The following is a 14834-nucleotide window of genomic DNA, read 5'->3' on the forward strand; positions in this document are numbered from 1 at the left end:
TTTCAATATCAGTAGAGTAACTCTCACACAAATAATAACAATTCGTAAAGACGATATGAAAATGGCGTCCACAAACGAAGTGATTAGTTCCTGTATTATAATATGTTCTGTGGTCATACGTAATTTCCGTTTCAAACGTAAAAAGAATTTTATATACAGTATATCGATCAGTGGTGTCAAACTCCAGTCCTGAAGGGCCGCAGAGGCTGCAGATTTTCATTCTAACCATCTTCTTAATTAGTGACCAGTTTTTGCTGCTAACTACTTATTTTAATTAACTTGACTCAAGCCCTTTAGTTGTTTCTTCTTCCTTAATTAGCAGCCAAACAATAATGAGACACAAAACAAGCCACCACATCACACAATATCTGAAAATAAAGAAAGGTGAAGGTCTCAGTAATGTTGATCTCTCAACTCACCAAAACACTTTGACAAATGACGATGTTCTTTTGCAAAATAGAAAACCAAAAGTTTTGGAAATGTCAGCTGTGGCAGAACAAGAGGAACAACAAGCCGTGGAATTAAATAATAAGTTTAATTAACAGCAAGAATTGGCTTCTCATTAAGAAAGTGGTTGGAGTTTGAAGCCCCAGTTTAGCTGGTCATCTGTTGGCTCGTTTCACATCTCAGTTCTGTTTGGCTGCATTTTAATGAGGAAACGAATCAATTCAGAGGACTGAATCCTTCTAACAGGGCTATTAAAATGTAAATTAGCAGTGAAAAGAGGTCACTGATTAAGAAAAGGGTTTGAATGAAAACCTGTAGCCGCTGCGGCCCTCCAGGCCTGGAGTTCGACACCTGTGATATAAATAGATACAGTGCGGAAACATGAAATTCAGCAATCACTGTGATAATGAATTATAGTCTCCCTAGAGAGGTTCCTTTAGCTAGAGCCTGCTTCTCAACCTGATAATCTGAGCTTTTGTGCTGCAGTACTACCTGAGTGTTTGGTGTGGATGAAATCTTTATTACAAATCCCTTTTCACAATGGCTTAGATCACTGTAATAGAAAGTCAGGTTTTATGATGTTTTTTGAATTCACCCTTTGAATGGCATTTATGGTCTGTATTACAGTAAAATATACTAATTTAAAAAATTCAGTATTCATGACATCCCGTTTCCTTTTATGTAAGGTGGGCAACGCTGTTTAAATCCAGATGTACGTGTGGTGGCCTGCTTTTACTTTCACTTCTTTTACTTTTAGAATTTGTCTGCATTTTTAAAGGGTTGGTGACAGAAAGACTGGAATTAATAACAATGTAAAAAATATATTTTTCAATAATCATACCAATGATACTATTTTAGGTTACATCTCAAATGCAACATCTTCTTCAACATCAATTAACCAATCGACTTTTTGACAACATTGCAAGACTAGAAGAGTGTGTATGTGCTGTATTTGTGTGTCAAGTGTCATGAACTACTTTTCAGTTTAAATTTTTTCCTTGATTTATTTTCATTATTTCATTTTTTATTTATTTTTTTCCTGTTTAGGGGTTTGCTTTCCATGGTATTCATTTTTGTTATTAGTTAATAAGAGGGTGGCATGGTGGCACATTAGTAATGCTACTGCCTCACAATAAGGAAACCAGGGATTGCATCCCAGGTCTTTGCATTTTCTCTCTGTGTCTGAGTGGGCTTCCTCTGAGTGTTTTGGTTTCCTCCCTTTGTCCAAAGACATGCAGGTTAGGTGAACTGGCAATGCTAAATTGGCCCGAGTGTGTGTGCGTGTTTGCCTTATGATGGACTGGCACTCTGTCCAGGGTTTGTTTCTACCTTGACCTCTATACTAGCTGCAATAGGCTCCTGTAGCTCCCACAAACCTCATTTGGATTAGAAAATGACATGACATGTTTTAAGAGTCCTAAAAATATTTAACATTTTCCCATGAAAATGCTATTATTTTGTGCAGTATAGTTGTATCTGTCTCTATAGTATCTTGGGTCATGTTACACATGTCATAGCGGTCAAGGGTATAACAGAGAGTTTCATGTACTTCCTGGTATCCAAAATTAGACAATAAAACTTTTCTTGTTGGTGTGCTCTTTTCATGTTTGATTTTCTGGTTGAATAGAATCCTCGCTTTGATCCCTGACTCTGACTTTTGGTTGTGATTCTCAGTCATGGTGAAAGACAGGAGAGGCATTTGTTTAAAGAATCTAAGTCAAAATCATTTCTTGTCTGTTCCAGCACAGGCACACATTTGTTAATTTTACTTAAGTTTAAACACATTATCAATATTCTTGTAAGATGTTAAAGCAAGAAGAATTTTTATTCATTAACTAACCATAAATGACCTAAGTACAGATAATTGTCATAAGCATTGCACCAGTAGTGACCTTGTCTATGCATCAAAGAGTGAGAGAACTGGTTTCCATCTGATGAAATGTCACTGGCTTCAGATGAATCTCCATGGGAGCCTGAGAACTTAACTGATGTCCTCTGAGAGAAATCGCAAGACAGGCAACTCTTTCCCAGAAGATGAGCCAAAGTTAGCCTTTGGCCCTTTCTGTGCACAAGAACTGTTTGTACACAACACACCATCTTGAATGTTTTATGACATCTAAGTTAAGTCTATTATGTCAGCTGCACATTTACAGAAGTAAGAAAATCATGTGTCATTTCATCTGATAACTATTAATCTGCAAATGTTTAAGTAACTGTGTCACAGTCTTTGTTTTCATTTAGTAATCCAAAACTGATCCAGTAACTGGACTTGGCCAATATAACAGAATATAAGAACTCTGGAAGATTCCTAAGGTTCTCGGGGAATCAGCCAGATCATATGTCTGTGTTCTTAGCCATTATTGTAAACTACCATCTGATCTTGGACTCTACTATCGATACTATTAATGCTGAAAAAAGTACATAACGCCTTTTTCCTGTTGGCATATTCTATAAACTCAGCCTCTGATGTTCACAATATGAATATTCATAATCGGTGAGTATTATGCTACAGTTATGCATTTAATTAAATGTAATACATGTTAAGTTAAGCTGCTTAACCTCTGAGGTTTTATTCTGAACCACAGGCTAAGGAATAGCACCTAGCCTCTGAGGTTGCATGTGAACTTTTATTTATGTAATACATTCCAAGAAATGCTCCTAAGTCCTGAGGTTTCATTATAAAGCACATGGTAGTTAAACAGAGCATAACCTCTGAGGTTACAGGTAAATTGTGAATATTAGCCATAGTCATATTTCTTTCTAACAGTATATAACGTAAAAGTTTACGAACAATACTGAGTCAATTATAGTGAGTCAATGCTAACTCGAACATTATAGTAACTTATAATTAATGCATAACTTACAATAAAAGTAATCTTTAAATATTAATAATAAATAGGAGTCAGGTTAAAAGATCCATAACCTTATTTATTTGTTGGGTAAGTGGATTAACTGTAGCTTAAAGGTGTTGAAATAAACAAAACAATACCCATAAATGTATTATTAATGCCTGCATAAATCAATAGTCAGTGTAAAAAGGCCTACACTTTCAAGTTACAGTTCCTTTAAATGTTATACTTACTGAATATATGGGATATGCTTAAGTATTACTTTTGAAATAGTATGTTATTGCCTACACTGAGAAAATGAATAGCTTTATCCATCTACATAGTTACCTTAAACAATTGCTCATCACAAAGGTGCATAATTATTGATAGTGTTCATATGAATAAAACTCAATCAGCAGACCAAACCTTCTGTTATAACAACATTCTGAAGCCTAGTCTATATAATTCAGCACAAATCTGGAATTCTGTACATAAATTCATTTTGTTGTAAATAAGAAAAATGTAGGATATCATTTTAATCTTTTCAACATACATAGAGGAATAAACACAGTACTAAAACAGAAAGAAATTAAAAAGTTATACAGGTATTCATTCTTATATAAAGTGAACTGTACCTGAGCATCATGGTTTCTTAGTTTTCTAATTTTGTTGACAGGGTCTTTTTTTTCTGCCAAAACCTTCCTTTCCTTGTCAAGCTTTGCTTCAAGTTCTTTAATCTGAAAAATAATCATAACAATGTATATAATAGATAATAATAGATAAACAGGAAGCTGTTAAATTCTTTTAGGAACCATACCATGAGCAAAGGTTCTATATGTTCATCCTATAGAATTTAAATTTTATCTTAGCTTTCTCTTTGTAACTAGTTTGTAATTATTATTTATTGTTGCAACTAAGACTAAGAACCTCAGATGCATCTTTAATGTAGTATTTCACTCTTATATAAACTGTTAAGTCTATATAGGAATAACATTCCCTAAGAGCTCTAGACTAGACTGCGGATCTACTTTTATCTGGTAGTCCAATGAATGAATAAATCAAACAATTAACACAACTAATAAAAAAAGCATTCAGAAAATGTTTACTTTAGAACAGATAAGGAAAAAGTTGGATCATTTATAATAGTTATGTAAAAAAGTAAGAACAACCTTATTAAATTATGGGATTTTAGAATGACAATCACCCTGTTTTCACCAAGTCCTTTAATTAAGTAATGGTAGCATCAGGTTACAAAAAAAACTCATACTTCTGATTTAATGAGGACTAGATGCTTGTGAATTGTTTCCTATGAATTAAAATTTGTACTTTTTCAAATGACTCTATGAACAGTATGTTACTACAAAAGTCTAAGTTATTGAGCAGTCTGTGACAAACTCCTGTAATTATGCACAATCCTGATTTGTTTCTTCAATTTCTGCCATTGACTATTGAAATTTTGATGTAGTATCTTCAGTCTGGCCAGTTAATTAAAATGACAGAGGAGCTTCTAAAATCTTTAAAGGCACGCTTGTCAATTTTATGATTCCTTTTCTCTGTAGTTTCCTTTCTTCACTCATTTTAAAGCCATGTAATCCAATAGCTAACAATTCTGTAGTTCAATGTTTTGTGTGCATTCATTTCTAATTTTATCTTAAATTGCAATGCTCCCAATTAATCTTGCTTGCAGTTTTCTAGGTTTGATTCCAGTTTTAACTGTAGAACTAAGGGTATTATTCATCAATAACCTTCACATTCTATAGAGTGATTTATGGTAAGAATTAAACTCTTATAAAAAACACTAATTTTTGAACTATTTGTAGATACTTTTTGACAACAGCTTATCACATTGGCACAGATGGATAACTCATCATTTTACTTGTTAGTACACTTCTTACTTGGGAATGCCTTACAGTATTGTATATTGTGGTCGAATAAACATCACAAAGTACAAAATAAAAATTTGGGGACCGTCCCCGTATATTGTCGTCAGACAATAAGAAAATGAAATGATTCAAAGCCTAGTAAAAAAAAAAAAAGTACAATGAACAATGAACTGTTTTCAAAATGGCGGTTATATAGGAAGCAAAACACATGTGACAGGAAACGGTTGGCAATATAGTGATGTGGCAACATGATCCGGAAGTGAGGTGTTTTGTGGGGGCCGGAAGTGACGTCATTGTGGCCATTTTGGAACCCGGAAGTTCCAGTATTATTTTCCTTCTAGTTTTCTGTTGATGAGAGAAAAGAGTTCAGGTAAGTACCACATGACAACCCCTTATCTCGCGATGTTTTACTCATCTTTAGGCTCTTTGACTGCCTCCTAATCGCCCATGTGTGACAATATGCATCGCTTGCAGCCATGTGAAAGGGCCTAGCTTTTTGCAAAACAATTTAATCTTTCACTGGAACTCAAGACGATTGCTGAAATGTGATTTTAAGTTTTCAGAGAGGAAGCTTTTATCTCTTATTTGTGTATATGCTGCGAATGTATGCATATGGACAATAATTTAAAGAGGACTCAGGAAAGGATATGTATATGTCACTGCAGCTTAATTGTTTGTCTCTTCTGTCAACAGTAAGAAAGAATGTGGCCCAGACAATGAGCTCTGAAACCAGTTCCATACTGCCTTTGTGTCTGCCTCTTCCGCTTTGCTACTCATTGAGTCTGCAGAGACCAGACTGATAGCATCAAAAGTGATCAGACTGTGACATTGGCACACTTTTTTGTCCCATAAATTAAAGCTGTAATAATAGCTATAAATACGGTTTGCCCTTAGTGCGGTAACACTTATTGTTCTTAGATCTCCTTTGTTACAATGTGCAAAACAATTATGCAGATTAGCCTCCAAGAGACAGTAAGTGCTTTTTTGAAAAGAGTACCTCTTACTGATGCTTCTTACTTGGAGATACCTGTGCTAACCTGAGAAATACTGGAGACATCATAAGAGGTATAATTGGAAGAAAAGTTCTGCTTGTTCCCTATTCACATAGTGTGAAGCAAATGGTTTGTTAAAAACCATATTCAAGCACATAACTCATAAATTTTGGTCCCAGAGTAACCTGAACCAAAGCTCAATAAATGTTGCAGCTGTGTAATCTGGTTGGCATCATTTTGTAGAAACTAGGGTAAAGGGTGGTTCTAAGTTGGTTCAGACAGAGAGCTGTCCATTGGATAGGCAAAGACAACATAAACAAGTAGTGAAGTTGTCCAAATTGAGAATGCCACCAATACCACCACGAGGGAGATGGAAGATATGACTAGGTGTTTGATCTCACCAGTGGATGCAACCACAAGGAGTTGTGGAGGAAAGGTGGTTGGTTCTTGTTGTAGTCGGAGACTAAATGCTTTTGAACATTTTGTAGCAGTGAGCCAAGACTTTTGGATAGCTTCTTAAAGGTTCTTCTTTAGTAACTCATGAAGAGTTAGCAGGATGTTGTGTGCTATTAACATCAAAATGCTAAATGTTTAAAGAGTATGAGATGGTGGGGTTGCTGTTGTGTGCTGTTTTGTTTCATTATTTATAGTGCATATGTTAAGGTAAATCCAATTGACATGGGTGTAAAATTACTGCAAGCGTGTATCTTACTTTTCCTTTATGCCAATATTTCTATAGGCAGCTGGGGCCTAAAAAGGGTGTCAGTTTTGTAGATCTGAGGGTTAGCATATTATTGAAAACAATTTTCATTGTACAGTACAGTAATTTGGAGCAGAGTGTAAGGAGAATAAGACCTTAATAAGAATAAAATCCTGCCGTGGTTAGCTTCTGTTTTTCCTCAAATACAGACAGCATTTTACATTTTAGGATGCTTTCACCCATGGGTCTAGAGAACATCACTTGACTAATGAACAGATTGAATTGCAAAGATAGTACTGTGTGTTTTGTGAGTTATGCCAGAAGAAATTCTCAATTTACTAAGCATCATTTATCAATTTTGGCTAGTTATCAATACCATAGTAACAAAAGTGGCAACTCTGCAAGGATTCTATGGTTAACATATGGTTTATAATTAAGGAAGACCTTGGAGAATATAGCTGCTGCTATGCTTTTGAATAGGAGGAACCAGTTTTAGTCACATAAGTCATAAACTAGACACCTCTTATTAAATTTCCCATTGGGAAAAGATGCTGGGAAAGACCAAGTACACGTTAGATGAGATTATATGTCTCAGGGATATTGGAAGCACCTGGGCATTTCCCAGAGAAGCCTGTTCTGCCCTTCTCAACTGGCTATGACTGACTCCCTCTAGAACAAACTTAAAAACGAGTCAATGAGGACTAACCTCTTTCAGCTGTGAAATGTGTTTGACTATTAGCCCTGTTTGTATTGTTATTACAACAATGAATTATCACAAAGCACACACTTTTGAACAGCACAGATAAAAATCTATATAATCTAGAAAGTAGGTTCTAAATGATTTTCTATTTATTTATTATATATATTTTATATCTCTTTAATTCAGTAAAATTCCACAATTTTGGATAATATGAAGATTGTAGTTCTGTGAGTAATGTGTGTTGATTATCATACCTCCTTATTGAATCTTGCATGTTTCTTCGCTTCATGCATTATTTTCGTGTCAATATCATCTCCTTTTTCAATCAGAGAGTTTAAAGCTTCTTCAATCTTCTCCTTATGCTTCTCATTTCTGTGGCCCCTCACTCCCTCTAGATTTAATACAATATCCTGTCTCTCTTGCTCAAGTTGTTTAATTAGCTTTCTTAAAAATAAAGAAGAATGAATAAAATATTCAGAGCAAATGTAGTCTTTTTTTATCGCTTGATATAAATTAAAATCATGACAGATGCTGAAAACATATTATTACAAACAGTCTAGGGAGAAAGAATCTGAAATATTTAAAGCATCTCTTTAGTAATTAACATACTTAAAATAGTTAACAGATATACCCCAATCTGCAAAGGAACATTATTAGAATTTAATCTGTGAGTTTTCATTCAGGTAGAGGAAGAATACAAGAAAGAGAGATGCCCAAGAGTGTACTGTGGATAGAATAATTAAGTTGAAGATAAAGGTAAGGTTGTTAAGAAAGTGGTAAGAGCAGCAATGATATTCAGAGCTCAGACATGGACAGTAAAAGGAGCACAGGAGAAGAAGTTTGATGTGGCAGAAATGAGAATGATGAGATGGATATGTGTAGTATAAGACAGAATAAGAAATGAGACAATCAGAGATTTAACAAAAGTGGGAGAGATATCTAAGAAAGTACAGGAAAGTAGGCCAAAGTGACATGGACGTGTGATGAGGAGAGACAATGAATATGTGGGCAAAATAGTGATGGGAATGGAAGTAAAGTGAAAGAGAAAGTGAGGGAGGCCAAAGAAGAGGTGGGTGGATAAAGTAAAGGAAGATTTGAAGGAAAGGGGTATGACTGAGGAGGAGTTGCAAAACCAAGCTGCATGGAGAAGGATGATCAAGAACCTCAAAGCCATACAGAAGTGGGAAAAGATGAAGAGGAAGAAGATCTTTTTTAGTTCTATATTAACAGTGTTCTACAAGCCTCCTTTAAAAATGTTCTTAGTATTAAAAATTTCTAATTGCTCTGTCACTAATAATAAACCAGTTTTTTCTGCAATCTCAACGTACTGTATTGTACAAGGATTGCACACATAATTAAACATAATATAACATTTTCTGATCCAGTCAACCCATTTTAGAAAGACCCTTGGGAGCATGGTAGGAACCAGCTCTGAAAGTGGTGCCCGTCCATTGCTTAGCTTAATCACACCTACATACACCCACATCTCACTCATGCAGAGGCAATTTAAAATCACCAATTAACTTAACACAATATCTATGGGATGTGGGTCGAAAACTCAAAGAACTTGAGGAAAAATCCGTGCAGTAATGAGAAAAATGTGCAGCTTCAAAAGAGAGTGCGACCAGGTGTGGGGTTCCAAGACAGAATACAGTATACGTGTGTGCTAATCATCGCACCACCCAGGATCAGACATGTCTGTTATAAAATGAAATAAAGAAAATATCAAAATACAAAATCATGAAATTTCTAGTGTATGTGTGGGCTAGTCAACTCAAGTTCTCCGTTGCACTTGGCGCTTACAGAAACACTCTTTGGTTAATTTAACAGCTTCAATAAAAGTAATATGCGTCACTTTTCTTTGCAAAACTGTTGCTATGTTGGCTTCCTAGATTCATTCTTATTTATAATTAAGAATGTGTTGTATTACATAGAAAGGATCACTAATCCCCATTTCATAAATGCAGATGAACAGCTTTATTCATGGTAAAGCTGAAAGAAGGTGATGCAGCTGATATGTAAATATTCTACTTTTACAATCTGTGGTCATCAGTCACAGTGGGCAGAGAATTAAATCTGAAGGTCAGCCTGTAAAACAATATTCAAAAGTCCCATATGAGAGTGCTTCTTGTAATCATGTGATGGCCTTGAAAGACAAAGAGAATAAAGCTGCCATTAATTCATGAGAAACAATGATTTACTGGTCTCTTCGGCCCATTTCTTGACTAACTAATCAAGGGAGATGCATAGCACCTGGCAAAAAATTGAATACACATCCAATTATTTGAAAGTCCATTACATTTATACATTCAAGGCTATTTTGGAATTTAAATCCTTCCCTTTCCGTGGTCGCTTCTTATTGTAACAAATATCCAAAAATGAACTGTATTACTTCCATAGTCAAATTCATCAGCAGAGAATTTTTTTTTTTAATTTTTAAATTGAATGTTTAATGGTCAATGGGGCTGAAAATTGGAGCTATGGTTCTCTCATTAGGCTGTATGACCTCTTAATGGCTGGTTCTAATATGACTTAGTGAAAAGTTGAAACCAGTGGTGTGAATGTTTAGGAAGTTCATTATGCACATCGGTATTTTGGCTTATGTTTAATACACTACAGACAAGTTCTCTTGTGTTTCCCAACTCTTAAGTTCAATATTATTAAAAGTTTTGTTTCCTGTTAGCCAATTCAAAATGCAAGTATCAATAATGCATCTGTTCTGAGTTGATGTCCTTGTTTGTTTTCATTGTCCCCAGTCTGCTTATGACCATAATCTGAATCGTGTCTTGAATTGACTAGGACCTGCTATTTGAGTTTTGGCCATTTGGATGATGTCTCCTTGCTCCCACCTGTCTTGTATGTTCAAGTTCCTGGCCTATTTCAGTTAAAGATATTGCTTGGTAAAGATCGGTTTTCCATTTTTAAGCTGACAACAACAGTGCATGATTACTAAGCCAAATGGATCATACGATTATATGTGTTCATCGTGTGCCTCAGTGATGCAAGTTATAGGCCACCACCAGAACTTCTAAAAGTAAATGCCATTAGACTAAACTGAAATGAATTTAGACCAGCCTCACATGCTCACTTATGATTAATTTATTTCTAGCAGTAAAGTGTATTTTTGGTTGTGGGAGGAAACAGAAACAAAGACAAACATGAGAAGGCCATGCCAGATCCCCACAGAAGGAATTTCTGATATGAATTACATTGGGGTAGCACCGTCATACCAACTCAGTGTTTAAGTGTTTTCCTACTTAGGATTTAGATATGTCTGCTGCCAAAGATTGGATCTAGAACTTGCATAGTGCAGATGCTGGTAAACCATTCATCTAATCATTCATTTACTCTACGTGGCCCATTGCTCAAATCATGATGAGAATGGGATGCCAAAACAAAAAGTACAAAAAGAGAAAACATTTCAGAAAGGTAGAATTGAGGAGGCAAAACACCGAAGTAACAGTGATTGATTCATTTTAGTAAAGGTATTTGTATTGCTACAATATTATGAGCTTAACTCATTTCACATTCATTTTTAATGAAAATCATGGACATTTTTACAAAAGATATGCTCAATGTGGAAACCTATATTGATAAAGAAAGAGGTGTGCCATAGATTAGTATATGTTTAAAAAATAAATCTCCAAACTTACTCCTGTTTCCTGATTTTCTCATATGTTTCCCGTTCATATGCTTGTTTATTCCCTTCAAGAAAAGTGCAGCGGCGTTGTAGTGTTGCAACTTCAGACTCACCTGTTTTCAAAGAAAAAGTTGATTGACATAAGTGTTGGCTTCACATTGATAAATAAAATGTTTTATTTTGAACTTCAACAGACCACTTTGTAATAATGTGTACTTTTATTCTGTTAGAGGAAGAAAATTGATTTCTCATTTTGAAGAAGTTTAATGTTTATCTATTTCTTGTTCAAACTAGTAAAGCAGCACTGAAAATATCAATGTGTCTTGTGGTCATAATGTGCAAGTTGAACAGATGAATTTGGATTACAGTAATAGCAATAAAAGTCCAAACACATGCTGTTAGAGTGACTGACAATTCCAAATCGGCCTGCTGAGTGTATGCCTCCCTTGCATTTGACTGCCACCCTATCCGTGGCTAGTTGAGGAGACAGGCTGTACGAAGAACTGTCAGTGGCATTGGCAATATAAGCAGAGACCAAACATGGCTAGTGTCACAGGCCATTGACAAAACAAGGCCTGTGTTGAGAGAGAAATGTTGAAATGAGCCATTGATTGTTGGAGCTATTGAACTTGGAGTCACAGAGTGGTACATGGGGAGAGTCACTAAGGACATGAGTGTTGCATTCAAGCAAACAACCAGTTAAAAATAAAGAAAAAGATCTATGGGTAAAAAATGAACTGGTCTAAATTAGCATTAGTCTTATTAAACTCCAAGTATATGCAGACATTTTACATCTAACATACAGTATAAGTGTACTGTATTTGGGCATTGATATTTTCCATTCTACACATTTAGTTGTGCAATTTTATTGAAATAAAAAGAATTAATTATTTCAACTCTGTCATATCCCTTTTAATCAATTCCTGATGGTTTTGTTTTAGTCAAAATAAAGAAGTGTGCAAAACAAAAGAACTGCTTCAATTGACCTTGTTAGTGCTATTGATGTAAACCCTTCCATTCCATTTGCATCCATTTATCTTGTAAACGTGCTTATCCAGAGCAGAGTCATGGGGATGTTATAGCTCATCCCAGTAAGTAAGGCAGGGACAGTCCCTGGGACATGGTGAACACACACACACACACTCGGGGCCAGTTTAACTTTGCCAACCCACATCTTACAATTGGATGGCATTCAGACATCACTAACTAAAAAACAATTCCAGTTCTTGTATGCAGTTAACATCTCCTTACTTGCACCACACAACTTTCACAAGAAGCTTCTTCAGTTCTCCATCTAAAGTGGAGCTAATTACATCTTGTTCAAATTAAGCCTTACAACAGCACCTAGTAAAATGATAGTGGGAGAAAAAGTACAAAATGATGTTTTCTGGGTATATCTATCTATCTATCTATCTATCTATCTATCTATCTATCTATCTATCTATCTATCTATCTATCTATCTATCTATCTATCTATCTACAGGTATATGTTGTGTTTCATTTGTTACATCCTCTGTTAAACCCCCATGAGATACTTAATTTCCATGGCTTGTTGAAGTACGGGTAATTGTCCAGAGTTATACCCCTGTATCTGTAACATTACAATATCCTGTCTTTTTTCTCACAGATGTTTAACTGGGCTGAGATTGGGTCAACTGGGAAGTCCACATTACAGTATTATGCTGAAGACATTGTTGTGCAATCCACTGGTTTTCAATTTCACTCTTGCATTACCACTGTGGCTGCAGGTTTTTATTTTAGTCAAGCTTGTGTCTAATTGACCTAATTGTTTAAATAGCTGGCCATTCTTTTTTCTTATTCAGCTTTCAATAAAATACTTTAGTATGTTGTTAACATTTAAAATAAATTAAAACAAAATGTATATTTTTGCCATAACTTTAACCACATAACTTTATTTTACCAGTTTAAATTTAATTTCCCTTTATCTTTGCAGTTTGTGCAGGTACAAATGGCACTGACTTCTAAAGGGGGCCGTTACTTCAGTGTCCTGGCTGTTTGTGTACTGATTAGTAATAAAAGGCTTACCTCAAGTTCTTACCTGGAGACTGCTGTGACTGTAGGTGCTCCTTCCACCCAACTTCAGTCCTGCCTTCAATTAGCATGTTATTTTTTAGTTTCAGCGTGTTTTTGTGTTAATCCAAAATTTTTTAAATGGATTTGTTACATTTTTATTGCAATGTAGAAAAAAATTGAGTGTTACACCAAGTTGAATTACTTTGCTTAATCCTGCCTTTTTTATGTTCTATTTATTTACTACTCACCCAAGCAAGTTTTTTTTATTAAAGTAGCTACTTCACTTTAGCTTTCAGTGTCATTTGCACCTGGGTCTGCAGTTTATCAGTCTTATGATTAATGAAGTAACCCAAAAGAAAAAGTAAAAAGAAAGTTAACATTTAAAACTATGGCAAATACATATTTCTGATCACATCTCATTTTTCTCAGTAAATAATAAGAGAAAAAATATCAGGTTGGATCAGGTTGCACTGGTACATTGCGTTGCCGCACCCACCACATGATGAAACAGCTTGGGATCATGGTTGGCAACCCCCAAGGCAGATTCCCAGTCCAGTCTAACCCCCCTTCCCTCCACGGAAATGACCATCTGTCTGCCACAGCCAGGTGTTATGTGGGCATCTCCTTGGCCTGGTCCAGTCGCTCTGGTCCTCAATAATAAGGATCCTGTGAGCCGGTGTGGAAGACGAATGTTCTCTTCGTTCCAATGTACTAATTCATGTCTGAGAAGTAAGCTTTACGAAACCAAGTAACAGCATGCTTTGTTTTAGCAAACAGAAAAATGTTTATGCAAAGGACTCAAGGTCTGAGCATTCCACACATGAGTCTGCCTTATCACGTTTTCCCTTAGCTTACATCTGAACACCATAACAAAAGGAGCCAAGAAATCAAGTTTTACAAGGGACTTTAAAGGGGCTCAAGGTTTGTGTATAATAAATGTGTTGACTGTTGCATTTTATGATGATATTAAATCATGCATTCTAGGGGTATAAAACTGGACCCCACCCAACAGACGGGGTTCAGAAGAGCCCTGACGCTTTCATGTATATTTGATTGTCTGCTTTTCTAAAACTCTTCTCACCGTGACTCTGAAAAATAAAGCTGCTTTATAACCACACCTGCTGTCGGGTCTGAGTTTTCGTCCACACCGGATCACTCTCAGGGAATCATGCCACATAGCTGTAGTGCCGTAACTGATGCTACCTCACAATGCAGGTAATCTGCCTCATTCGGGACTCAGTGAGCAGTGTACCAGTGTACAGACTGGGCATGATATCGAGCAACTTCGGTGGGATCCTGCAGAATCTCAGGATGTTCCACAGTGCAGCTCAATCAACCGAGTCAAACATCTAATGAAAATCAACAAAGGCTGCAAAGAAACACTGCCGATATTCTCATTTATGTTCCAAGAGAACCCTCAGTGCCAAGATGCAGTCAATGGTAGACTTCTTGGGCATAAAACCAGAAAGCTGCAGTTGCTGGTAGGTGAGCAAGTGATCACGGATACTATTGAGAATGACCATAGCAAGGATCTTACCCGGCACCGACAGCAGTGTTATCTCAATGTAGCTGCCACAATCCAAGCAATCACCTATCCCTTTCCAGGTAGG

The 14834-nt window shown here is 35.9% G+C and overlaps 1 protein-coding gene across 1 annotated transcript in view; it reads right to left on the reverse strand.

Annotated features, from left to right (window-relative positions):
* Window positions 1-14834, reverse strand: part of LOC120542741 (coiled-coil domain-containing protein 114-like) — a 57286-nt gene that overhangs the window by 21371 nt on the left and 21081 nt on the right. Inside the window, exons 3-5 of the mRNA XM_039775418.1 lie at window positions 11204-11303; window positions 7805-7994; window positions 3911-4012 (exon numbers count right to left, since the gene is read on the reverse strand). Coding sequence (XP_039631352.1) covers window positions 3911-4012; window positions 7805-7994; window positions 11204-11303 — 392 coding nt within the window. The remainder of the gene's footprint in view (window positions 1-3910; window positions 4013-7804; window positions 7995-11203; window positions 11304-14834) is intronic.

The sequence above is a fragment of the Polypterus senegalus genome, chromosome 1, assembly GCF_016835505.1.
Source record: "Polypterus senegalus isolate Bchr_013 chromosome 1, ASM1683550v1, whole genome shotgun sequence".
NCBI lineage: Eukaryota > Metazoa > Chordata > Cladistia > Polypteriformes > Polypteridae > Polypterus > Polypterus senegalus.